The following is a 26691-nucleotide window of genomic DNA, read 5'->3' on the forward strand; positions in this document are numbered from 1 at the left end:
CAAGTAGTTTTCGGTGCTCTGTGGGAGACAGGCCACAACTGCTGGATGTCCTTTGGGAATATGCTTTCTTACAGCAAATAACTGCATTTGAGATCCACAACATGTTCAGTTTCACGTTTCCATGGTGCACTCTTACACTGGGTGTCCTGGTGCTCTCATACTGGGTGTTCTGGTGGGTGCTGTGGCAACCAGAGCTGCCCTCACGCCCTGGGCCTTCCCTGACCCCTCCCCACACCAGAGCCGTTACTATTTGCAGGGATTTCTCACCCATTTTGAACAGTCTGCTGTAAAACACTGTAAAAATACCCAGTAAAGTCCATACACATTTTACACAGCGCCTCTTTTCCCCTCACAGCCTGTGTGAGGGGTAATGGAACCGCCTCAAACACAAGCCGCACTCTCACACCGAGATGGCACAGGAGGGGAAGGCTCCACAGCCCAAAGCGTCCCCGGAAGGCCACAGAGCCTGCCCGAAGGCACAGTGCAAGGCAGCGGGAGGCCATGGCCGGTTCCCCTGAGGGCAGATGTGAAGGGAAACAGCTTCACCGTCCCTAAGACATCCGCCATACCCATGGAGCCTTCCCTGAGGGGACTGGTGACCAGCGCCGCTCCCCCCCCCCCCGCCACACTGCGCCTGCGCACACTGCCCGCTGTGGCTGCGGTGGGGGCCGGTTGGGTGCTCTGCGCATGCGCAGCCCCGCAGCCGTTACCGACGGGCTCATTCAAACGGCGGACTGAGGTGGTGATGGAACCGGAGCCCTCCCGCATCCCCGTGTGCCGTGCTCGGCACCGGGCAGCCCCGCACCAAGGTGTGTACCCGTTCCGGGGGTAAGGGAGCCGCTGGTGTCCGGTCAGACCGGCGCTGGAGGGGGGCGGTGGTACCGGTTGTGGAGCTCCGTTACTGCCTGGGCCTGGTGGCCGCGGTGCGGGCTGGTTGCAGGCTCTATTCGGTTGCCTTAAGGCTTTTCTTGCTAAAGGAGCACCTCCGATGTTGCTGCATCAACGCTCGGCCCCTCCAGAACTGAGCCTAAGGAGTACGTGTCCCACAAGGGATAAAGATGCACCTTTTGATATCGGTTATAGCGATTTAGGGACGTGAGGCACACGGGTTTAGTGCTGAAAGCACGGGGCTAGTGTCTGTAGGTGAAAACACCTGTAGTGTATAGTTCCTGTAGTATAACTTGTGTGCTTCAGAGGTCCTGGGTTCAGCAGTAGCAGTCATCTTCCTCCTCTTTGGTAGCTGGTGCAGTGCTGTGTTTTTATTAGTGCTAGCAGTAGTGATTTGTGTTATACCTTAGTTACTGGACTGGTTTTTATCTCAACCCGTGGTAGTTGCATTGCTTCGGTTCTCCCCCCATCCCTCCGGGAGCGTGGTGTGGTGCTATGGAGACTGAGCTGGGGTTTTAAACCACACAAGCTGTGCGGATTGGTTTAAACCACAACATATGGACAAAGCTTTATATACTCAAACAGCTGTGGTTTAAAACCAAATATTATGTATAGAAAGCTTGTTTTCAACAGTGTTGTTTTAGAGGTGTTATCTAATCCTAGTGAATTGAAATATGAAGCTCTCTTAACTGAGCTTCAAGTGAGCTGTGGGTTTTCTTGCTTCCAGTACTGAAAAGCTTTGTTTAGAACCCTTAGGCAAGATGCCTGCTTGATGTTGAGACCTCCTCTATTAACATAGAACCCCAGCCTGGTTTGGGTTGGAAGGGAGCTTAAAGCTCCTCCAGCTCCAACCCCAACCCCTTCCAGTGCAGCAGCTGCTCCAAGCCCCTGTGTCCAACCTGGCCTTGAGCACTGCCAGGGATGGGGCAGCCACAGCTTCTCTGGGCACCCTGTGCCAGCGCCTCAGCACCCTCCCAGGGAACAGCTTCTGCCTCAGAGCTCAGCTCAGTCTCCCCTCTCTTGGGCAGGTTCAAGCCTTGGCCTGTCCCTACATCCCTTGTCCCAAGCCCCTCTCCAGCTTTCCTGCAGCCTTCCCTTGGGTTCAGCTGAAACAGTTATTGTTCTCCTTCATAGAAGCTGGTGCAGTGCTGTGTTTGTTTTAGTCTGAGAACAGTGTTGATAACACCAATGTTTTGGTTGTTGCAAGTAGTGTTTACTCTGATCAAGGACTTTATAATGTCAAGCTTTGCAGTGAGGAGGGACATAGGAAGCCAGGAGGAAGCAGAGACAGGACACCTGACCCAAACTAGCCAAAGGAGTATTCCATATCACAACATGTCATGCCCGGTATAGAAGCTTGGGGGGAGTTCCTAAGAAGGCCAGATCACTGCTTGGGTCAGGCTGGGTATCAGTTGGCAGATGGTGAGCAATTGTATTGTGCATCACTTGTGTTCATTGTTTTCTTTTCCTTTCCCCCTTTTAGTTTTATGTTGTCTTCCCTTATTCTTCCCCTTATCACTATTATTATTGGTGGTAGCAGTATTGGTTTTGTGTTATACCTTAGTTACTGGACTGTGCTTATCTCAACCTGTGGGATTTACATTCTTTTGGTTCTTCTCCCCATCCCTGCATGGTTCTGACTTACTGGCTTGGCTTAAAATATGACAGGGCTCTTTAGGCACTGGAGCTGCTCTCAGGTCTCCCCTTCAGGAGCCTTCTCTTGTCCAGGCTGCCCCAGCCCAGCTCTCTCAGCCTGGCTCCAGAGCAGAGCTGCTTCAGCCCTCACAGCAGCTCCATGGCCTCATATGGACTCACTCAAGCAGAGCCTGGATTATCACTTTCAAACTTTCATTCACTATTGCTAGCCTGTAACTGGGTTTTAACACTACTGTCTCACTATCTGTGGCTTGTTTTGGACCCTTGATCCTGTGTAACCCTTGAAGACTGGCCTTAGTTGTCACTACCTTAAAATGTCCATTCTAGGCAGACATAATTGTGATTCACCTCAAATCAAAGGTTTAAGAGATCCAGTAACTCTGTGTATTCTGGTGCTCTGTTTTCAGCTGTCATTTGTAGGCCATGGGGTTCTCACTGTTATCTTTTTCTTGCAGAAACACAAATAGCTGTTCCTTCAAAGAAACAACGTGTCAATGAAAGAACAGACCTGGAGTTCAACAAATGTCCTGATTTTAACTTCAGCTCCAACATCCCAGCAGATGAGGTCTTCAAAGCGACAGGCCAAGGGTAAATAGAAGTAAGATATTGATGGATTTAGTACTTGGCAAATGTCCTAAAGCTGCCTGAGCATTTTGCAGAGTTTGTCAAACTAACAGACTTGGTAACATGCAAAGATGCTGTGGCCTTCTGGTAATTGTATTTTGCCCATCTTTTAAGGTTGCCTAAATCTGCCAAGAAAGGGGAGCCGCCTTTGAAGCCAGCTACAGTAAGGTATGTTTCCTGTTAGTCTCCTCATGCAGTAATGCTCCCTTTTGGTCAGAAACGAGAGCAAAAGCCTCAGAAAAGGGCATTTTTGTGGAAGCAGAAGAGGAGGTGTGTACTACTGATAATTTTGTCCCTCAGTGTTTGATGTTACTCCACAGACCTCTCAACAGATACAAACTAGAAGCAGAGTTGAAGACCAAGAATCAAGTGTTGGAAACAGTCAAGCAACAGCTACAATCCAAATTAACAGAAGCAGAGGTAAGGAAAGGAGAAAATAAATCCTTGAGGAAGTCTTATATTCTGATCCCTACAAGGGTTGTCTTGCTCCTTTTCCTGTCTCCATCAGAAGTCAGCAGACTTAAGCTGGGTTTTCTCCTCTGACACCTGTGGTATCTGCTACAACTTTTAGATCAGAATTACTACAGATGTGCTTGGATGGAAAGGGCATCCACATCAGTGTTAGATAGTCATCAGAGCTCTAATTCCATTTAAAACTCACTGTGGGAGAGTATTTCAAGTTCACAACTATACACTTGATTCAAGTTTTATTAAAGCAGCCTTGATATTGCCAGATGCTTCTTAGTTACACCAAGAGAAACTGTAAATAATCGCTTGCCACTGATAGTTTGAGGTCTATTAGTTGTCTTTCTTATGTAGCTCCTAACATATGGTAGATAAAGTATTCAGTTTCCTTGTTCCTTTTGCCCCATGTCTCCCAGCTTCGTTAACCCATCACACAGTGTAGTGTGAGAGTGCATATGGTACTGAAGATGTGTGTTCAGGGATGGGTATGGTCTTATTTTGGTACAGAAGAACATTCTACTTGGATTTACTGGGCACTATGTTTTACAGAGAGTGTCCTTATTCTCTTCTGAGTATGTAACACAGAGCTTGGTTTATATGAGCTTATATTTCCTCTTGTGCTATTGTGGCTATTGGTGCCTGACCTTTCATTGCATTTCTCCTGCAAGTTTTCTCATGTCTGCTCAGCACTTGTGAGGCCAAACCTGGACTGTTGTGTCCGGTTCTGAGCTCCTGGTGCTGTGAAGGGAGTCCAGCAAAGGGCCACTTTGAAGATGAGGAGACTGGAGGAAAGGCTGAGAGAGCTGGGACTCTTCAGAGGCTTCTGTTTCAAGCAGCCTGGACTTCCTTGAATAAAGTTGAGATTGAGAACTGATGCTTCATTCTCCACCTCTTGCAGATTGCTCTAGGACACTTAGCACAACCTCTGCTCTATGCAAGAGGCCCAGCTGGTAACCTGCAGCTGTAAAAGCTCACTTGATTTCCTACTTCTCAATCAGTTACTAATCCACGAGATGATCATTCCTCTCATCTCACAGCTTGATTTCTTTAAGAGCCTTTGAGACCTCCTACGAAATGTTCCAACAGCTTCTGACGCCATCAGCTGGATCAGCCTAATCCATGTGCTTATTGATTCTCTTGGGGAGAATTGCATTCCACTTGTGAGGTTGATCAGCTTAATCTGATTGCCTGGTAATACCTGAATTGTGTACGGACTAATGCTAGGGCTTAAAGAGTCTAAGAGGCCCTTTTCTTCCCAATGTTTATGTGCTCTTCAGTGCACTGAATGTCTGAATTAGCTATAGATATGAGAGGGAGCATGAGAGCAGCTATGCCAGTATTGCCTAAAAGGAATTTGTCTCTCGGATCCAATTTTTCCATTAATTATAATGACGTGGACATGACAAATGTATTAATCCTGTCAAGAAGCAGGAGTAAGGATCTGCAAGAGACTAATATGCTGTGGTGCTTGTGACAAAGGGCAAGATCTGAGTCATGGTGCTAGTGGCATTGCCACTGGTATCACAGTAGGTGTTACTAACTAATGAGAAGACAATCTCCTTGGAAACATGATTCACTTACAACCTGTGTTAATGACAGCGCATCATAAAGGGCCTAAAGGATGAGAAAGAAGGCCTGGTCCAAGAAGCTGAGAAGTTCAAGAAACTTCAGGAGACTTGCATGGTGATTTTGGAAAGCAGAAACATTGATCCTGGTAAGGACCATGCACTTCACATGCCATTCTGGTACTCGTGCTTTGAAACACATTTGGTTTTCCCCCTGTTGTGACTCTTCGTGAGACATTTGGACTCTGCTTCCTCATTAAGGGAATACTGTTGTAATTCCAGGGGATTTTTGGGTTTGCCCCCTAGCTTTAGGGGAAAAGCTGCTTCCTGGAGTAAACCATATCCTGGATAAACTTGGAAAAGAACTTAATTTTTCTTGCTGTAGAAAGCTCACTTTGCAAAGCTGTTAGTTCTTGCAGGCAAAGTTACCTGGGTGTTAGAGATTCACTAATGCATCTCATACCTTAGTTACAGGCAGCACCATTTTGGAGGAGGAAGGAAAGACTCGGGAATGCCAGAGGCAAACAGTGGTAAGAAACTTCTGAGGTAGCACTAGGAGTTAAATGGGCTTTGAGGGGTCCATGTGCTGCTGCCTTTGTAGGAACAGCTGCTGAGTATTAAACTATTTTCCTTTTGGCTCTTCAGCAGTTCACAGAGGAGCTCATACAGCAATTGAGGCTATTTAATCAAATGGCTGCAAAACAAAATGAGGAACTTCAGGTAAGATGGTGACTTTGACTTGATCAGGTAACAAGCACCTTTTGTTGAGTGAGATCCTGAGAGGTGTTTTGCTCCTGAGCCCATTCTAGTCTCCAAATAACCAAGGCTGAAAACTTGCAAGATTCAGCTTCTGGTGTAAATACATATTGAGAAGCTGTATTCCTGCCCTTCCAAAGAGAGGGTTTAAAGCTGAGTTTATGGTATTGGGTTAATGTTAATTCTCATCCAAGTCACTTCAGGTTGAACAACCTATGACTGAACTTGGAACAAGTTAGAAGGTGAATATGATACTAATGCCTGAGAGCTTTCAAGTTAGACCCTGTCTGCTCTGAAGTGATGGATGTCAGCACTGGAAAGCAGCTCGCTCTGCTTAGGCCAGCTTCTGTCAAGAGAGTTTCTTGAGGCTGTTTCAGGTGCTTGCAAGCACCCAGCAGAGCACTGATGCCCTCCAGTCCAATTGTTACATGGGGGATTCAGGATATTTGATCTAACTTGGAACCTGTTGCATACCAAAGACTTCAGGCTCCCTGGGAACTAAGAGGTATGTGAGCACACACAGCTTCAGTAGTATTGTCTATATACAGACCAAAATAGACATTAAATTGCAGTTCTACAATCATACAATTGTAGAATCATAGAATAGTTTGGGTTGGAAAGGACCGCAAGATCATCCAGTTCCAACCCCTGCCATGGGCAGGGACACCTCACACTAAACCATGGCACCCAAGGCTTCATCCAACCTGGCCTTGAACACTGCCAGGGATGGAGCATTCACAACCTCCCTGGGCAACCCATTCCAGTGCCTCACCACCCTAACAGTAAATTTCTTCCTTAGATCCAATCAACCCCTGCTTAACCAGTTTGAACCCATTACCCCTTGTCCTATCACTACAGTCCCTAATGAACAGTCCCTCCCCAGCATCCCCATAGCCCCTTCAGATACTGGAAGGCTGCTATGAGGTCTCCATGCAGCCTTCTCTTCTCCAGGCTGAACAGCCCCAACTTTCTCAGCCTGGCTCCATACAGGAGCTGCTCCAGCCCCTGAGCATCCTCGTGGCCTCCTCTGCACTTGTTCCAACAGTTCCATGTCCTTTTTATGTTGAGGACACCAGAACTGCACACAATGCTCCAGGTGAGGTCTCAGGAGAGCAGAGTAGAGGGGCAGGATCACCTCCTTCGACCTGCTGGTCACGCTCCTTTTGAATCCTATTAAGACATTGAAGAGCTAACCAGTGAAATCACTATTATGCAAGACTGACAAAACGTCAGTCAGATGAACTGCCACTTTCCTCAAGGAACTGAGGTAAAAGACATGCCAGTCAAGGTGGACTAATCCCAGTTTAGCTGGGGCTAAGACCCTGCTGAGGAGTTAAAATGCTTTAGCTGGAGCTGCTTTACAACGTGTCTTTGCTGTTCAGTGCTTTGTTCATAAACCACAGTGTACACTGACTTCCCTACAGCTACTGACAGCGCAGTGGAAAGCAGTGGAACAAGAGAGGCAATGCTCCCTGGAGCAGCGTTTGTCCTTCCAAGAACTCATGAAGGAGTGTTCATTGGCACTTGACGAGCTGGAGCTGCGCCTGGCTATGTGAGGATTGACGATGGACTGTAGTGTCTGGTTTTGCTGGTTTACTCCTAATCCAGTGGGCTCTGTCAGACCTCACTCTGGCATGGGGGTGAGAACTGATGCACCATCCCTGCCCCGGTGCTGGTGAACGTGTCCTCTGTCCCGAGCCCTCGTTGGGTTGTGTCTATGTGTGTTAATCCATTAAACACCGGTACATTGCTGTCAGGCGCTTTTCCTTCCCCTCGGGGCGCCAGCAGCGAGCCGGGGCGGTCGCTCCCCTCCTCCGGGGCTGGGCCGCGCTTGCGCGCCGGGGTCTGCCGGGGGCAGCCATGGCGGCGGCGGTGCTGGGTCGGGCTGTGGCCGGTGCGGGGCTCCGGGTCCGGTTGTTGCGCCGGGGCTGTGCTGGGCTGGCCGTGGATGACACTGTGAACGGGCTGAGCACCGAGCAGCGCCAGGTACGGACCGGGGCCGCGGGGAACGGGGGTCGGCGCGCCACGCCGCGGGGGTGTGGCAGGGCCGGCGGGCGCTGATTGGCTGCGGCTGTGGGCAGCCGGCCTATCCGCGGGCGCGTACAGGGGGCGCTGCGGCCGCAGGGCGCGCCCCGGGCACGTGTCTGCGGGGAGCTGGGGGCGGATGGAAGGCAGGAGACGGGAGCTCCGGGCTTTGGTCGTCGGAGAATGGGGCTCTTCACGGTGAAATACCCCATAGCCAAGCAGCAGAGAAGGCCACTGCGTTCACAACGGGCCTGTGTGGTCAGAAGTCAAAGGGCCACAATGGTTTGGGGTGGAAGGGACCTTGAAGATCATCTGGTTCCAGTCCCCTGCCCTGGGCAAGGACACTTTCCACTAGACCAGTTCCTTGTGTATACATGATCTGCTATGAATATATTTGGTAATATAGGCAATCAGAAATATAGTTGTCAATATAGTTGTGTTCATTTGGCCTAATCAGATCCTCTCAAAAGAAGTGATGCAGCTTTTCTAGCTTGTTTTCTTGCCCAATAGACCTAAAGATTTAGGGTGATAGTTCACAGCTTTACCGTTCCCTTCTGTGTTCAATAGCCACCTGGTGTTACCTATTACACCACTTACTCCCTGCTGTCCAGGGCATGGAGTGCAAGGCAGCGCCTATCAAAGGGCTGATCCAGACAGGCTTCTCCAATGAAACTGTTCTCCCTGGTGCTTTTTAGCTCTGGAGCTGTAGCTTTACTTTCCAGATAACTATGGCAGTGTGAGCATAGGGATGTACAAAATAAATGTAAACATTCTTGTCTCTTTCTTACTACAGATTTACTCTTTGTCAGGCTTGTCATCATGGTTTATAGCCTCAAATTAACTTGATGTTTCTTTGTACTTCTAATTCAGCACATGTAAAAAGAGGAAAATATTCTTATCTGTTTGGTGGAAAAGCTAAAAAAGGATCAGAATTAGACCTTCAGTAATGTCAAACTGTGAATTAATGGTTAAAATCTGAATTGATTGTTTTAAACTGGCTTAGAGTATCAGGGATGCTTGTCTGAGTCTGGTCATCAGTCTTTGATTTGATAAAGATGTTTTAATTATGGCTTCTAAGCTTTATTCTCAAGTTTACTGCCATCAGCTTTGTCGCAGTGGAAGTAGATTTAATATGGTTTGGTTTTGTTTAAAGCTTTTAAGTCTATCAATGAAGGCAAAACTCATTCTGTGGTACCAGAACCTGAGGCCAGGGGAGCCATGGAAATTAAGATATCCTCTTCAATGTGAAAAAGAGGATGCTTTGGTTGTGGGGTTGGGAAGGGCAGAGAAGCTTGCTCATGTTTTGGGTTGTTGCTTCTACAGGTTCTGGTTAAGCAGCAGAGGGTTTCAGTCTCTAAACTGTTCCTTCATCAGCATTAATCTGTGGGAATAAGGGAAAAGGGGATTATTAAACTCTACCTATAAAGCTCTAGGCAGAGTTTTTAAATCCTCATATGAAATACACTTCAGTTATTGTATGTCATTTCTTAGTATGTCTGCAGAGTACACATGTGTAAGTGTTTAGACTTTAGAACTTAGATTTTAACACTTGGAATGTTTATTACAGGCATCTGCTTGTAATTAAATGAAGCTATAAGCAGCTACTGGGTGGAGTTAATGCATTATAAACTCTGCTCATCACTTTCAAAGTCTCCTGCCTAAAAACATTCCCTAAAACTCTCATGTAGGCATTAGTTAAGTAACATTTGCTCATGCTGGGGTAAGGTTGTTAAGGTTAAATGCTGGGAGGAACTAAAGTACAAGAACTTAAGTACATCAGTATCTTCTCCTTAAAACACTAAAGGGCCTTTCAAATGGTCTAGAAACCTGCAGCATTGATTTCCTTATGGGATGTGCTTCTGGGTTTGGATCCTGGAGTTGCCTGGCACGGAATACTGGCAGTAACCTAGGGAAGAAGACGGCAATATATTGATGAGATGTAACATGTGTTTCTCCTCATTTCTTTCCCCAGCTTAGACAGACCATGACAAAGTTCTGTCAGGAGCATTTGGCTCCCAAGGCCCAACAGATCGACCAGGAAAACGAATTCAAAGACATGCGGGCAAGTATTTCATCTGTGCACCTCATATAGCTGGTAGTGAAAGGCTGTCTGTGCTTTGATGTGTGCAGTGATCCAGACGCAGCATCCCAGCCACACCACAGGAACATGTGCGGTAACTTTTCAACCTTGAAAGTCATAGAAAACCCAGGTTTTGATTTCCTCTGTTGTTAACAGCCTTCAGCAACCTGGGGCAGAGCCCAACCAGGCTGTGATTCAAAGGGATTGGTAATGGTCTTGTTTGGGTTCTTATCGTGGTATTCCTGCTTGGCTGTGCTCAGACTCCCTCCCTAATGTGTGCTTTGTGTTCTCCTAGCCACGAGCCTTGTCTGGCTGAGTTTCCTCTCAAAGTCATGGTGAAAATCCTGTGTGCAAATGGTGCAATGCAGCGTTTGACCCGAGCTGAAACTTGCCTTCCTGATAAACCCACCAGAGTCTGTGCCATGGACTGCTTTGATTGATGAAAATGAGACATCTAACTATTGGTTTTCATAAGCTCCACAAGACTTGAAAAGCTCAGAACATCTGCTCGGATTTCCCAGGGCTCTGATGTTGACATTTTCAGGGCTGGATGTGCAGCTTTGAAGTGAAGTGTATAAATTTAGCCTGGTGCACCAGATGTCATCTATTAAATGATGCTTTTTGAAGTCTCTAGAGACTATTCACTGATAATTATCTTATTGCTGGACACCAGGGCCATCTGACAAGCATTTACTTGTGTGTCTATCACACAGTGGAGGAGAGGCAGGGAGAGGTGGCCCCTCCAGCATGGGGTCCTCCCTGGTGACACCTTTCCCTGCTGCATTACATCTTCCTTCTTACTTGGTGATGCTGTATGCCAGGCACTGCTGATGTGTGTGTCTCTCATCAGGCAGTTGCTCTGTACATCCCTGTGTGGCTGTCACCTGAGTGGTGGCATTGCCACTGGTAAATCTGGGTAGTGGACAACTAGAGGAGTTGGCAGTTAAGGAGGACAGCTTGTCCTCTAGCAATGAACTTTGTAACATGCATGTTCAGCTATGCAGAACTCAGTAGTGCTGTTCAATCCCTATGTGTGTCCTGAGAACCTGCGGGTCCTTGAGTGACCCTTGTGGATTGATCTCCTTTAGCTTCACAAATCCAAGGTGTTCACAAGTTCTCTGTTATGGTCACCTTTAATGACTTCTGTAGTACCATCTTCAAGGAGGGAACCACCTCTATCTGCCTGGGTGCAACATTCCCCTTTTCAATCTCTCCTAAGAAGGCTTTCTGGGCTTTAGTTACCAGTTTCTGCTTTACTAGAAGAGTTTTAAAGTGCCAGCAAAGAGCAACTCATATATATATATATATATACACACACACACACATATATATATATGATTACAGTCACTGTAATATATGTCTTCAGGTTTTCATCCACAGATAGCTTCTGCTAACTGCTATTTGCAGTACCAGCAGGCTGATAGGCCTACGCAGTGCTGCTAAAACAGTGACAAGGATGTGTGGGATAAAAGACAAGCATGAATTTAAGTCGTAACATCCTAAATAATCCTTAGCAAGAGATAGTCTATGAAAGCCTGGTTTTAAATTAATGGGAGGTGTTGAGCCATCAAAGTTCTTAACGAGGACAACCAGTTACATCTCAGGCCCTGTCCTTCTGGAGTTAAGTTTAGGCTTGTGAATCTTCACTGAATTCAACAGGCTCCTCTCCTGTGTAGCATAACTGGTGTCCTGAAGTCTGCTTGGACTCCTAGTCCCAAGGATGGAGCTGCTGATGCAGGGGGAATTAGGTATCAATGCGTTTATCTCTGAGATATCACAAGGATAAGGTAAACTGGTGAGTCCAGTGAGTTGCCAGGGACAACTTCCTATGCCGATGCCCTGAGCCTGCACTGATTGCTTGTTCTGTATTTGCAGGAGTTTTGGAAGAAACTGGGGGAACTGGGAGTTCTGGGGATCACAGCTCCTGGTAAGTCTGTTCCCCCCTTTCTTCAAACCCAACAGACTGATGTGAACTCACCCTTCCCAGTTCATAACAACGTGTCTATGATGGGATGTCCATTTCATCCAGAAGCTTCCAAACTCTTCCACAACTTCTGTTACTCTTCACTGCCTCAGAGTCCTTGTTCCCTGTTAGGCTTCTGGATGAGTGCAAAATGCCTCTTACCATTTAAAAGCACTCTTCAGGAGTGGTTTCTCCAGCTATAAACCACTCAAACACGTTTGCACCTCTCTCCTATGAGGCATTTACTCAAGTTTTGAAGAACAAGAGTATCCTAGAGCAAACATCCATCTCTAATAGGAGCAGTTAAAGGGCCTAAACCAACCCCCTGGAAAGCTGTGATAACTGATGGTGAGCCTACCCCATCCAACCAGTCAGAAAGAATCAGGGTAAATCTTATTCAGCCTCATCCAGGATAGCTGAAAAGTGTTTTGATTCATGTTAGAGCTGCTGTGGTCATGCTGAATGCACTAACACAGTGTAATGAGGAGGAGCCCTTAGTGCAGAAAAGCAGGCAATGGGGCCTTTATTTCCCCATCGTAAAGTCTCTGCTTCTGGATGCGTGTGTGCAAAGGCTTGTGCAGCAGCAGGCTGAATAGCAATGCCTCCGAATAATGCCCCTGCCTTTCTTTCAATGCCACTGAGTCTGCTTGAAAGAGTCTGGATTTCTGTTTCCCCAATTTACTGCTGCTCCTGGTTTTTCTCACTCTTACCTTCTTTCTTCTTTGATGTTGTGCCTGAGGCTTACAGCAGTTTCCCACACTATCAATAAGCTGTCCCCTCCCGAGTCCTGTCCTTTTGGGTTTCCTCAAAGGTTTACCCTTCCTATCCCCCAGTTTTGCCCTTGGTTTTGATTGTAGAGTCATGTGCACTTGCTTTATTGGCACTGGTTTTGTTGTAGGAGGTGGAGACTGGGACTTAGGATGTGAAGATAATGTGAAATCTTAGGCGGGCCTATGCTCAGTTCAATGGCATGTTTGGGCACCAGTGGGTCAGGTCTGTTAAAGGAGCATTTTAAACAACAGTGCTTTTTGTTTTCATCTTAAACCTAATAAAACTCTGTTGGTTTGTACTTTTACAGTTGTTTTATGAAGAGCTGTGTTAGGCAATGCGAATACTGAAGCTACAATGCAATGATAACATAGGCATGTCATATGAAGTACTTGTAAAAGGGCTGCATCATTCTAAATCACACTGTGATTTGTATTACACAAGAAGCTGTCTGGCAGGACAATTTGCTTGTACCTCTTGCAGCACAACATGATCTTAGGTCAGTATTGCTTATGGCAGGCAGTTACCTTTCCTATCTAGAGGCAATAGCACTAAGCCCATCATTCTGTAGGACTGAATTGAAAACTCGTGGTTTGGCATGTGTAAGTGATTGTGTAAAAGCCTAAACTCTGATTTGTGGTAGAGGTGATGCCAAAGGATAAAGAGCCCTGCAGATAAAGACAGGAGTCAGAATGAGTGACATGGGAGGAAAGGTTGTGCTGATTTGATGCATTAGGGGTAGTAGCCCTTCCTGAGCTTGGGTTACACACACTCTCTGGTCACTCTAAGCTTACAGACATATTTGCTCTTACCATTGTTGCTGCTCACTTCCAGCATTCACACTGATGACAAGTAAGTGCTCCCAGATGGACTCCCTGACTCCTTTGCAGTGTTTCAGCCCTCCTGGTTTAATTCACCTCTTAGCACTGCACCCGCTTGCTGCTTGCCTGTAGAACAAAGCTTTTACAGTAGGATATGCCTGTGTTTGTGTGTATATATCTGTATATCCATGTATATATTCATGTAAGCTGTCAGCTGCTCAAAGCCATTATATGTTTCTCAGCCTCTTTTTTTCCCTGCCTTCCCTCTCTCCCAGTTCTGTTGTGTGCCTTTAATCTTCACCACCAGTTCTAGCACTGAGCATCCCTAGCTAGATCCCAGCTACGATGCTGCTGCTGCTGCTGTCTCACTCCATCCTCTCTTGAAACCCACATTCTTGCTCATGGTGAATTGCAGCAGTTACATCATGCACTTGTGAATCAGCCACCCATCAAACAGCTGGTCTGCACATCTGGGGGCTTAGAAAAGTCCCTGGTGCCCCACTTATTGAGCAGGTTGAGGGGTCCTTGTTATGACAGACACACATGGACCTTTACAGCCTTTACCTGTGTTCCTTTGTCCTCTCACCTAATACAGTTTGCCACTTGGTGCTTTCATCTTGATGGTAACATGAAGGTTGCAAGAAGGACTCATTGTTGTGCAGGTGTTGGCAGCATGGTTTAGATGTATTCTGATGCATGTTTTGTGTAGAAAATGGTGATGTACAAGTAAATTATTGATTATGCTGAAGAAATAATACCACTGTGCCTTTAAGGTAAGGAAACTGAAATCAGAGAAGGGGGCAGCCAGAGGTCCTCAGCTCAGGGGCAGTGTCAGTCAAAGCCAGAAGCTCTCTTGTGTCTTGGATCTCATTCAGGACTGATCCCAACCCTGGATTCTTGTGCACGTGTGATATACACCCCAATGCTTAACATGAGGTTCCTCTCCTCTTTACAGTGGAATATGGTGGGTCTGCATTGGGATACCTGGACCACGTGCTGGTGATGGAGGAGATCTCTCGTGCATCAGGGGCTGTTGGGCTCAGTTACGGTGCCCACTCCAACCTCTGTATCAACCAGCTGGTGCGTAATGGCAATGAGGCCCAGAAGGAGAAGTACTTGCCCAAGGTGTGTGGCTGGAAGAGGGGGGAGGCTGGGAAGCATTTGGGTTTGGGCTTCATGCAAAGATGGGTCTCTTTCACAGCATGTCCCATGTTAAGCACTAACTGATTTCAGTCACCCAACCTTAGGGAATACACTACATGCCGAATTTGCCCTTCATTTTTGTCCTATTAATCCACATTATAGAATCATAGAATAGTCAGGGTTGGAAAGGACCTTAAGATCATCCAGTTCCAACCCCTGCAATGGGCAGGGACACCTCACACTAAACCATGGCACCCAAGGCTCTGTCCAGCCTGGCCTTGAACACTGCCAGGGATGGAGCATTCACAACCTCCCTGGGCAACCCATTCCAGTGCCTCAGCACCCTCACAGCAAAGAATTTCTTCCTTAGATCCAATCTAAACCTCTGCTGTTTAAGTTTGAACCCATTACCCCTTATCCTATCACTACAGTCCCTAATGAACAGTCCCTCCCCAGCATCCCTATAGCCCCTTCAGACACTGGAAGCTGCTCTGAGGTCTCCATGCAGCTTCTCTTCTCCAGGCTGAACAGCCCCAACTTTCTCAGCCTGTCTCCATACAGGAGCTGCTCCAGCCCCTGAGCATCCTCGTGGCCTCCTCTGGACTTGTTCCAACAGTTCCATGTCCTTTTTATGTTGAGGGCACCAGAACTGCACACAATGCTCCAGGTGAGGTCTCACCAGAGCAGAGCAGAGGGGCAGGATCACCTCCTTCAACCTGCTGGTCACACTCCTTTGGATGCAGCCCAGGATACAGTTGCTTTCTGGGCTGTAAGCACACACTGAAGCTGCTCATGTTCATTTCTCATTGACCAACACCCCCAAATCCTTCTCCGCAGGACTACCATGAATTTCCTTTTTGCCCAACCTGCAATTGTGCCTGGGATTGCTCTGACCCAGGTGTAGGACCTTGCACTTGGCATGGTTAAACTCCATGAGGTTGGCATCAGCCCATTCTGTGCTGAGGTCCATGTCTGTAGGCAGCATAGTCCAGCTCTCTGGAGCTGTGTTACTAAATGAGGCTTTGAGGTGACACTGGATGATATCCTTCCAAATTCCAAAGCATTTGGAGAGTTCTGAATTAAAGTCACTGCTTTCCTAGTTTATAATCTTCATTTCCAGATGCCTGGTTTGCCTGTGCTGGTTAATTGCACATGAAACTTCATTTGGGGCAGTGATGTTTGTGACATGTTAAACAGATTTCAGCTTTCAAATGCATGGAAACACTTAACCAGTACATTGAATCCCAGCTACTGAAATTATCAGCACCAGAAGCTTGATTTAAACCACATGCAAAGTTCAGTGGTGCTTCCTCAAAGCACTGTGCAGCCTGCTCATATGTAACCTTGAGTTGTCCTCATTGGTGCTCAGGTGTGTATTAATGTCTTCATTCACTGCCTTTCAATGGGGTTTGTGGTCACTTTGGTGCTCAGGTGTATATTTAATGTCTTCATTCACTGCCTTTCAATGGGGTTTGTGGTCACTTTGGTTCTTGTCATGGGTCATGACAAGGCACTGGTTTTGAGCAGATCACGGAGACTTGTATAGGAGTGCACTGATGGATTGAGTTGGTTCAATGTGTATCTTAAGCTTTGAGTCTGGTTTTGAACAGCTAAGAGATCCAAGGGAGGAGAGGATGGACAGAAGTGCACAGGGAGGAAGAAAGAAGTAAGGAGTGAAGAGAAAGCAATAACTTGATATGAGCAGGCACACAAGGAAGGTGTCCATACACTATTGCAGTGTGAGTGCAGGAGGACTGGGCAGTGTGAACATTGCTAAGCACTTTTCATCCCCCTCCTTTTGTGTTTAACAGCTCTTGTTGATGTAAAAGGGCAGTCATCAGATGCAGCTTGTGAAAGGCATATGGCTGCCTGCATGGTTCTCTGGCACCTTCCTGGAGGTGCTGTTTTGTGTGCTCATCTTGCTCATCCTTCTCATCCCACTGGGCTCTGGATCTCTTCCCTCAGCACAGCAGCATAGGGAGCTCTCTGCCTGGACTCTATCAGCTCTCACATGGGGTTCTCACATACAACAGCTACTGTGGACATTCAGTGCAGTAAAAACCACCCCACAGCAGGCTAAAGAGGGAACAGAAACACTGCTGCTTCCTCTCTGTCTTATACTTGTCTTTTCTTGCAGCTAATCAGCGGGGAGCACATTGGAGCCTTAGCAATGAGTGAACCCAATGCTGGATCTGATGTTGTGTCCATGAAGCTGAAGGCAGATAAGAAAGGTAAAGCCTGTCGAGTGCTGCCTGGACAGATAACTGCTATCAGTAATGGCCCCTGGAAACTCAGATTAACTTCCCCAGCACCACCGAGTTACAGTGCTTAGCACTGGGTATAGCAGGTGGTGTTTGCAGGCTTGTGCTGCTTCCCATGAGGTTCAGTGTGTGATAAAGGCAGGGAGCGAAGACACAAAGGGGATGGTTGAAGGACTTCTGGTTGTGGAAGCTGGTCGTGTGATGGAACCGGTGATGGGTGCCTTGGTTTGTCAGGCATTGGTTAAACCATCATTCAGGACCTAAAGAAATGAGTTTTCTTGAACCTGGGGAGGGTTTGTACATGGTGTTTGTGGGGCCTTAAAGAGCATCCTTGGAGCCTGCTTTGAAATAAGGGGAGGGAGGAGATAGGTGATGCTCTTTCCTGAGCTAACAGGTTCCTGCTCTTTGCTCCTAGGAGACTACTTTGTTTTGAATGGGAGCAAGTTTTGGATCACCAATGGGCCAGATGCAGATGTTCTCATCGTTTATGCTAAAACTGATGTTAATGCTGTTCCAGCCTCCCGAGGTATAACAGCGTTCATTGTGGAGAGGGTAGGTGTGATAATGCTCACAAGCTTCTTGCACTGTGCTTTGTAAACTTAACTCCTTCACCCTAACTGGCTCCTATAGAAGCCACTTGTAGCTGAACTGCATAGACCCATATCCAAGCATGTAACCAGTCTTTAGGGCCAGAAATGTAGGGAGAATGGACAAGATTCTAATATAAAAGGGCTTGCTTGTTGCCAAAAATTATCAGAGCTATTGGAGACCTTGTCAGTATTGTCCTGCTATGCCTTTATCTAACTTAGCATGTTTGGGGTTTAGTTTTGGTTTGGGGTATTTTAAAGCAAAGACATTAAAATAGCTTTATTCCTTTCTTCCCCCTTCATTTCCTTGCACTGTCCCCTTCCAATCCAAAGCAGAGCCTGCCAAAGGGAGCAGAAACAGGCTGTTCAATAGGGAGCCCTTGGAAAACAGGAGTCTATTGGGTTTTTTCTTCCCTTCTATTTATTTGAGGCTATGCTGTCCACATCTCTCACCACAGGGAAGATAGGAAGCTGTAATAAAGTAAATGGCACTTGAAATATAAAACCTCAGTGATCAGTGAACCATCTGATGGACTTAACCTGACTTAGAGATTGGAATGGCTGAGTTCCTGGCAAAATAAGCCTTACTCCAGGACTCAGTGTTGGCTGCTGTGCACATAATTCATTGGTTTAATACTGATGCCCATTAGAAAACGGGTGCACTCAGTTTATGTGTGCCCCCATATGCACGTTTCTCTGCTCATCTGCTTCCTTTGCACTCTGCTTTGACTCCTTGCTGGTACCCTACACATGCTCCTGTAGTCAGGGCACTTTCACAGCTATCTAGTGATCTTAATGGGGTCTCTCAGAACTCGGATCTCAAATGTGTTTTTACTGCTTGACTTGGCAGGGAATGGCAGGTTTCAGCACAGCCCCGAAGCTCAACAAGCTGGGGATGAGAGGCTCTAATACCTGTGAGCTCATCTTTGAAGACTGCAAGATCCCAGGTGAGCTGGGCTCCACTCAGGGCAGTAGGAACATGGTGGTTTCCTCTTCATCAGATAAATGGGAGCACTAATTGCAGGCCTGTTTGGGCTGTGACCTGGAGGGCTCTGCAGATGGTTATCTGCCCATTGGTAGCATTGCAGGAGAGCTGGTGAAACCCCACAAGTGCAGTCAATGAGCACATCCTCATCCACCTGACTCTCACCCACTGCTTCTGCAAAGCCTTGGTGAGACTTCCATAGAAACTTGGGTTTTCTATTAGAGCTCTTCATGTTCTGTCTAGGAGAGAGCTCACATTTGCTTTGACATTCTCCCCCCAGATCACTGGAGATTATCCAACATGCATGGGTTGCATGCAACAAGTGAGTCCTCGATGGGGTCAGTGCCATTAGTTACTCCAGCAGGAGCCACTGTAATGGTCATTTCTGTTACTCCAGTGGCTATTGTAATAGATAGAAACATGACCTTCTCCATAGAGCAGGTGGAGGATGCACCTTATCAGAGCTCAGGGAAATCCTAATTGCTTATCTGCAGAGCAAGTAACTCTGCTCCTCGGGCACCAAAAGCTGCTCTGCAGGAAGTGGAAGAGTTTCAGCTGCAATCTGCTGTTTCTGACTTCACTGGGTCTCTGTGCTCTGAAATCAGTGCCCCATCTTCACATCATCTCCTGGGCAATCACCATCCAGAGCAGCAGGTTCTCATGGTAACGGGATTTCCATGTCCTGATAACTCAGAGCAGCACATCACTGCAGTGTTGGCTTTGCACTCCGGCTCTTAATGCTGCTTCTGATCTGCCTTGGAAGCTGAGCCCGTTTGATGCCATGTGCTATGTCTGCAGGATCTTTCTTTCACATCAAGATGCTTCTAGTGCTGCAATTTCATCCACTTCCACATGGGGTTTGCTGCCAGCCTGTCCTGGGTTCAGCAGTAGCACTTTTCTCCTTAGTAGAATCATAGAATAGTTTGGGTTGGAAAGGACCTTAAGATCATCCAGTTCCAACCCCTGCCATGGGCAGGGACACCTCACACTAAACCATGGCACCCAAGGCTCTGTCCAGCCTGGCCTTGAACACTGCCAGGGATGGAGCATTCACAACCTCCCTGGGCAACCCATTCCAGTGCCTCAGCACCCTCACAGCAAAGAATTTCTTCCTTAGATCCAATCTAAACCTCTGCTGTTTAAGTTTGAACCCATTACCCCTTGTCCTGTCACTGCAGTCCATAATGAAGAGTCCCTCCCCAGCATCCCTGTAGCCCCCTTCAGACACTGGAAGCTGCTCTGAGGTCTCCACGCAGCTTCTCTTCTCCAGGCTGAACAGCCCCAACTTTCTCAGCCTGTCTCCATACAGGAGCTGCTCCAGCCCCTGAGCATCCTCGTGGCCTCCTCTGGACTTGTTCTAACAGTTCCATGTCCTTTTTATGTTGAGGACACCAGAACTGCACACAATGCTCCAGGTGAGGTCTCACGAGAGCAGAGCAGAGCAGAGGGGCAGGATCACCTCCTTTGCCCTCATGGTCACACTCCTTTGGATGCAGCCCAGGATACAGTTGGTTTCTGGGCTGTAAGCACACACTGAAGCTGGATCATGTTCATTTCTCATTGACCAACACCCCCAAGTCCTTCTCCACAGGACTACCATGAATTTCCTTTTTGCCCAACCTGTAGCTGTGCCTGGGATTGCTCTGACCCAGGTGTAGGACCTTGAACATGGCATGGTTAAACTCCATGAGGTTGGCATCAGCCACCTCACAAGTGTGTCAGGGTCCCTCTGGATGGCATTCCTTCCCTCCAGCCTATCAACCGAACCACACAGCTTGGTGTCATCAGCAAACTTGCTGAGGGCACACTCAATCCCATTGTCTGTGATGACAAAGATGTTGAACAGGACCGGTCCCAACCCCAGTCCATGTGGGACACCACTCGTTACTGGTCTCCCAGTAACCCCCACTCGTTACTGGTCTCCAGCCGGACATTGAACCATTGACCACAACTCTATGAGTGCGACCATCCAGCCAGTTCTTTATCCACCAAGTGCTCCACCTATCAAATTGATGTCTCTCCAATTCAGAGACAAGGATGTCGTGTGGGACAGTATCGAACGCTTTGCACAAGTCCAGATGACATCAACTGCTCCACCCCTGTCCATCACTTTTGTAGCCCCATCATAGTAGCTGGTGCAGTGCTGTGGTTTTGACTTTCAGCCTGGGAACAGCGCTGATAACACCAATGGTTTTAGTTGCTGCTCAGTTTACTCTGACCAAGGACTTTGTGAGCCTCATGCTCTGCCAGAGGGAACAGGAAGCCAGGAGGAAGCAGAGACAGGACACCTGACCCAAACTAACCAAAGAGGTATTCCATAGCACAGCACATCATGGCCACTGTATAAACTGGGGGCAGTTACCCAGAAGGGTTAGATCACTGCTCAGTCAGGCTGGGTATTGGTCGGTGGGTGGTGAGCGGTTGTATTCTCTTCCCTTGTTATTTCCCTTATCATTATTATTAGTGGTGGTAGCAGCAGTGGTTTGTGTTACACCTTAGTTACTGGACTGCTCTTATCTCAACCCATAGGGTTACATGCTTTTGAATCTCCTCCCCATCCCTCCAGGAGCAGGGAGTGGAAGGTGGGCAGTGAGCGAGTGGCTGCATGGTTCTGGGTTACTGGCTGGGTTTAAACCACGACACAGCCACACTGCAGTGAGTGACTGGTGTCTGTCTCATAGATGGTGTTGTCCATGGGTGTAGTCAGTCGTGTTGCATTGGTAAAGGTTCAGAGCCCCAACAGTTCTATTGACTCACATTTTCTTGCTGTGATGCACAACCAGCAGCGTGCAGTCAGCAGCTTGTTCTTCAGCTCACCATGTACCTATCCATCCCTTCTCCCTGGGATACAGCATGTTGGTATCAGGCTCTCCAGTCCTTTAGCTGTGAGCTGTCATTACTCACCAACAGGTTTGTCACTTTATTATTACTGATGCTGACGTTTATGTTCTGTTCCTCAAAGTAATGTTTGCTATTAGTGTTTTTCTTTCTTGTCTGGGGGCTCTGGAGCTTCATTCTTCTTCTTCCTCTTTCTGCCTCCAGCATCACGATGCTGGCCCTGCAGAGCCTGCACTTCTCCATGTGCTACATCAACGTGCACTTCAACAAGCAGGAGATAATGGGGTCCGTGAGCTTCTGCCACTGGAAACCAGATGATTTCTTTCAGGAGACAGTCTGCATGTGTCCGTGTCCTGTCTCATTTTCACTTTGCATATCGCACCTCTCAGATCTCTTGTGATCAAAGCCTGAAGCATGTGTCAGCTCTCCTGTGTGGCGTGATCAGTGCATAATCTGTCCATCTCCAAAGCACAGTTGTGAGGCTTTAAGTTCCCCTGATTGGAAGAGTACAGCCTTGCTGAGATGAGCTTTTTGGTCCTGCTTCTCTGTGTATTTGTTAACAGTAGCATGTGCTTCAGCTTGTCCCAAAGTGAAGCAGTTTCTCAGCTCATCTAATGTGGCCATTTTCAGGTCCCATTTTCACAAGGATAAGGCTTGTCTTTTAAACCCACTTATAACAACTGCAGTGTTCTCTTCACCCCCTTCACAGGAGGGGGGATAATGACTGTGTGCTCCACTCTCAGACTAATACACATCACTCCAATGTGGTAAGTGGTGAGCTTTGCCTGTGAAGCATCAGTTCCTGTGCTGGCAATGCTGAGAGGTGACCCAAGCACATCAGAGCAGGATTTGCATTGATTTCAGAGCCATGCTCAGTAGTCATCAGCTGGCAATGCTGTCAGCTGGGGTTAGATACAAACCAATGGGATGGTGAAGGAGGTCCCAGTTTGTCCTCCCAGGCTGTTAAGTCTCCTTGTTGGTACCAATGCTGAGCTGGAGGATCTCTGGAGAGCATCTCACTGTAGAAAACAGGCAAGAGAACAGCAGTGATTGCTGATGTGCTTCATAACCCTTTTGCCTTTGGGCTTTGGTTGGATTAAGAAGACTTTGCAGTGGTAGGAAGCTCATCCAGCTCATCCTCAGTGTGTTTCCAGCCAACAAGGAAGGTGAATCAGACTGAAGCTTGAACCTCCTTCCCAGTGACCACAGGCCTCCCACAACAGCAGAGCTTAGTTTTACACATGAGTAAAGCCCTTTCCTCTGCCTATTGCAGCTGCAAATGTCCTGGGAGCACTGAGCAAAGGGGTCTACGTCCTGATGAGTGGATTGGACCTGGAGAGGCTCGTGCTGTCGGGGGGGCCGCTGGGGTAAGGCTCTGTCATCCCTTGTAAGGCCGGATCCTTCACAGTCACCCTGCCCAGGGTCTCAAACTGGGGATGCAGCCGGGGGGAGAACTGGGATACTGGGCAGGATCTGAGGGGAGAGGAGAGGCTGGGTGGGAGGAGGTGGCTGGGTCAGGGCATGGGGGGGGAAGCTGCAAGGAGGTGGGAGCAGGGAGATGCTGGAGCTGCTGAGGGCTCCAGGAGGGAGCTCAGCTCAGCTAAGCTCAGCTCAGCTCAGCACTGCCAGGCAGCCACAGCTCACTCTATGTGGGCTTCACCTTCCCTGTTGCTCTCCTCATGCATGGATGTGGAGCACCCACTGTGTTTGCAGGTCTCTGCCTCCCAGTGCAGCACAGGCCACAGCCCCTCCAGAATGGGCTTTAACTTAGACTGGGCTTGACATAAACCATTCCAGAGGTGGCAGATCTGCCTTGGTCCCAGCTGCTGGTGTGTGTGTCCCTGCAGCCATTTGTGCTACTGATGGTAGCACAATATAATGGTGGGAATAATAATGAGTGGGAATAACCAGCTCATTTGTGCTACTGATACCTTAAAACCCAAAGCACTCTCCAGGTTAACACACCCCCGGCCTGGGTAAAGGCTTTGCTCTTCATTTATCCACTCCTTAAGCTCCCCAGTATTCACTTTGACCCTACAGTCCCTTTGTCCCCCCCTTTTGGGGCTCTGTCCCAATCCTCATGTGGCAAAACCATCTCCCCCAAAGCACAAGGAGGGTTTTCTACCCTTCTTCTTGCCCATGGCTAGCACTTGAGTTGGTGCTCTCTGGAGATGCAAGGCAGCACGAGCTGTCCTGGCTACAGCAGTATGGAAGCTCTGCATCCCAGTGCCCTGAATGATGGAGACCTTACCACAAGATGTCCCAAATGAGCAGCGTGTAGAGCACTAGGGAATAAAATAGCACCTTTGCATTTCACTCTTTGAGGAGCATCTCAGGTTAGGGATGAGAAGCTTTTTGCCTTATTGTGCTTCCAAGGTTTAATTGTTATTAAGTAATAGTTGTGTTGTTTTCCTTCCCCTGTGCTTTTAGGCTCATGCAAGCTGTCCTAGACCATGCAATTCCATACCTGCATGTAAGAGAAGCCTTTGGGCAGAAAATTGGCCACTTCCAGGTGAGGCAGAAAGGGAATTGAATGGGTTTTGTTGCCTTGCTCTTCTCTTTCAACATGAGAAGACAAAGAGCTCTGGCATGGGAGGCTTTGGATGGAGTTTGTGCTGGGGATGTGTGATGTGGTGAGAAGGTGGAAGGGACTGGGGCTGACACTGGGAGCCTGTGGATTGGCAACCAGCTCCATCATGTGTCTGCTGAATGTGGGTCTTGTGAGCTCTCTGGACAGAAATAGGTGATGCAGGAATCAATCTTCCCCTCACTCCTGTTCTCAACCCTCTTGTCTCCCTCCATGCAGCTCATGCAGGGCAAGATGGCTGATATGTACACCCGCCTGATGGCCTGTCGGCAGTACGTCTACAACGTGGCCAAGGCCTGTGACCAGGGCCACTTCAATGCCAAGGTGAGCTCACCTCTGCTAGGGGAGCACCTTTAGAATCATAGAATCATAGAATAGTCAGGGTTGGAAAGGACCTCAAGATGATCCAGTTCCAACCCCTGCCATGGGCAGGGACACCTCACACTAAACCATGGCACCCAAGGCTTCATCCAACCTGGCCTTGAACACTGCCAGGGATGGAGCATTCACAACCTCCCTGGGCAACCCATTCCAGTACCTCAGCACCCTCACAGCAAAGAATTTCTTCCTTAGATCCAATCTAAACTTCCCCTGTTTCAGTTTGAACCCGTTACCCCTTGTCCTATCACTACAGTCCCTAATGAACAGTCCCTCCCCAGCATCCCTATAGCCCCCTTCAGACACTGGAAGCTGCTCTGAGGTCTCCATGCAGCTTCTCTTCTCCAGGCTGAACAGCCCCAACTTTCTCAGCCTGTCTCCATACAGGAGCTGCTCCAGCCCCTGAGCATCCCCGTGGCCTCCTCTGCACTTGTTTTAACAGTACCATGAAGGGTGGAGGTTCTGTGCTGGGGTTAAAATCACTCACTTGCAGCAAAACGTGGTTTTTTCCCCCAAAATGGAAAGAAAACCTTGTTGTACAGATTTAGCAGCTTCAGGAGGTGTTTATTGGAAGCTCAGTCTCCATATCATGGCTGTTACAAGAGGCTGTAGCAGTCATGCTGAGGTGGTGTCATCTCCCCAAGCAGCACTGTCAAAGGGGAGGACCGAGTGTTGAACAGAGCACAGAGCCCTGCATCCCAGATCAGTTCACATTGGTCTCCTGTGGGTCTGATGTGAGAGCCCATAACATGCACTCTGTGGCCTTTACAGACCCACCACGAGTGTTCCACAGTGACAGAATGAGCCCTGCAGCTTCTTGCTTGCTGGGGAATGAGTCCTGAACCTCTGTGATCCAGTGGTTGACCACAGGCTTCTTAACTGATGTCTGTAGAGTAATGGAAAGGGCAGAGCAGCATTTAGATGGGACACAGGGAGGGTGCTGAGGCGCTGGCACAGGGTGCCCAGAGAAGCTGTGGCTGCCCCATCCCTGGCAGTGCTCAAGGCCAGGTTGGACACAGGGGCTTGGAGCAGCTGCTCCAGTGGAAGGGGTTGGGGTTGGAGGTTTAAATGCAGCCCATTCTGTATGTATGAGGTGACACTGTCATCACTGTGGTTCTCCTTTAGGACTGTGCTGGGGTGATCCTGTACTCAGCAGAGTGTGCTACGCAGGTGGCTCTGGATGGGATTCAGTGCCTGGGTAAGTCACTGGCAGTGATTGCTCCTATGGGTGATAGCTGGAGAGAGCCAGGAGCAGTTCTGTGTCCCATCCACCTTCATCCCCTCATAGCAGAGAGGAGAAATGACTTGTGGCTTCTCTTTGCCTGCAGGTGGGAACGGTTACATCAATGACTTTCCTATGGGACGCTTCCTGCGGGATGCCAAGCTCTATGAGATAGGGGCAGGCACCAGTGAAGTGCGCAGACTCATCATTGGCAGGGCTTTTAATGCCACTTTCAAGTAACACCATGAAGCCTTTGAGTGTAGAGGCTGCAGCACACAACTCTTCTTCCTTCTGCTTGTGATTATGGGATGGCCGCTTGTAGACTCCCTTCTGCCTGACCTGCAGACAGATGCTGCTGGACTGGACTCTGACCCAGTGAACCAGATGGAAGGAAAAGTGGTTTTCCTCCTCCTGTCATCATCCTGACTCATCCTGGTCCTAAGGGCTCAGATTCATGCAGGGGCCATGCCACAACCAAAGCACACTGGTGAGCACCGTGCCTGAAAGCAGAGGCACAGGGAGTCAACCCAAACCCCCCCAAATGGACAATGAAGGGATGGTTTTGTCCTTTAAAACAACTGGTACCATTTAATAGCCAGTGCTCAGTGCACTGCCACTGGGAGGTGAAATTGCCTATCGTGACCTTCCAAAGGGATTAATAACTCCTATTCTGGGAGCCTGACGCCAACCACATCATGGGGGTGTCTGTCACGAACACTCACTCATCGATGCACACGCAGTGGTTTAGGTGATGAGCCCTAAAACCCTGTTAAAACACCACATCTGTTTCCTTCCTGCTGCCTTTCCTATCCCTCTGCCACAGCAGCCCCAAGCTGCTGTGATTGACTGCCGCCCGCTGGGTTATTCATCCCGAGGTGTCAGCATCCATCATTCTGGGAACAGTTAAACCTCAGACCTGCATTGTGACACCCATGAATGGGGCAGGCAGGAGGAGGTTGACTTTTGGGGTTGGGGTTCTTTGGTATTGTCCTTTCTGGAGGTTGTTCTTTTGGTAGCAGCAGTGCTCACACTCCAGCTTGGGTTGGATGGAGTCAGGCTGAGTGTGGCTGTGGCTGTTT

The 26691-nt window shown here is 48.2% G+C and overlaps 2 protein-coding genes across 2 annotated transcripts; both read left to right on the forward strand.

Moving 5' to 3' along the window:
- Nucleotides 1–685: 685 nt before the first annotated feature.
- On the forward strand, nucleotides 686–7706 carry KNSTRN (kinetochore localized astrin (SPAG5) binding protein). The gene is made up of 8 exons (XM_034061571.1): nucleotides 686–809; nucleotides 3000–3132; nucleotides 3283–3336; nucleotides 3489–3588; nucleotides 5233–5347; nucleotides 5667–5728; nucleotides 5844–5918; nucleotides 7379–7706. The coding sequence occupies exons 1-8, from the start codon at nucleotides 746–748 to the stop codon at nucleotides 7508–7510; spliced, it is 735 nt and encodes a 244-aa protein (XP_033917462.1). The 5' UTR covers nucleotides 686–745; the 3' UTR covers nucleotides 7511–7706.
- Nucleotides 7707–7800: 94 nt separating this feature from the next.
- Nucleotides 7801–26392, forward strand: IVD (isovaleryl-CoA dehydrogenase). The gene is made up of 12 exons (XM_034061529.1): nucleotides 7801–7940; nucleotides 9952–10041; nucleotides 11935–11986; nucleotides 14567–14736; nucleotides 16892–16985; nucleotides 17431–17567; nucleotides 18453–18549; nucleotides 22699–22792; nucleotides 23856–23937; nucleotides 24232–24336; nucleotides 25516–25588; nucleotides 25719–26392. Exons 1-12 carry the CDS (start codon nucleotides 7815–7817, stop codon nucleotides 25850–25852), a joined length of 1254 nt encoding a protein of 417 aa, XP_033917420.1. The 5' UTR covers nucleotides 7801–7814; the 3' UTR covers nucleotides 25853–26392.
- The last annotated feature ends 299 nt before the right edge of the window (nucleotides 26393–26691 follow it).

This window comes from Melopsittacus undulatus, chromosome 4 (assembly GCF_012275295.1).
Source record: "Melopsittacus undulatus isolate bMelUnd1 chromosome 4, bMelUnd1.mat.Z, whole genome shotgun sequence".
In the NCBI taxonomy this organism is placed as follows: domain Eukaryota; kingdom Metazoa; phylum Chordata; class Aves; order Psittaciformes; family Psittaculidae; genus Melopsittacus; species Melopsittacus undulatus.

Coding starts and splice junctions, on each gene's coding strand:
- KNSTRN (XM_034061571.1), top strand. CDS start 746: ATGGAACCGGAGCCCTCCCGCATCCCCGTGTGCCGTGCTCGGCACCGG. Junction 3,337..3,488: donor TTGAAGCCAGCTACAGTAAG/GTATGTTTCCTG, acceptor GTTACTCCACAG/ACCTCTCAACAGATACAAAC. Junction 5,348..5,666: donor AAGCAGAAACATTGATCCTG/GTAAGGACCATG, acceptor CTCATACCTTAG/TTACAGGCAGCACCATTTTG.
- IVD (XM_034061529.1), top strand. CDS start 7,815: ATGGCGGCGGCGGTGCTGGGTCGGGCTGTGGCCGGTGCGGGGCTCCGG. Junction 7,941..9,951: donor TGAGCACCGAGCAGCGCCAG/GTACGGACCGGG, acceptor TTCTTTCCCCAG/CTTAGACAGACCATGACAAA. Junction 22,793..23,855: donor CTGTCGGGGGGGCCGCTGGG/GTAAGGCTCTGT, acceptor CTGTGCTTTTAG/GCTCATGCAAGCTGTCCTAG.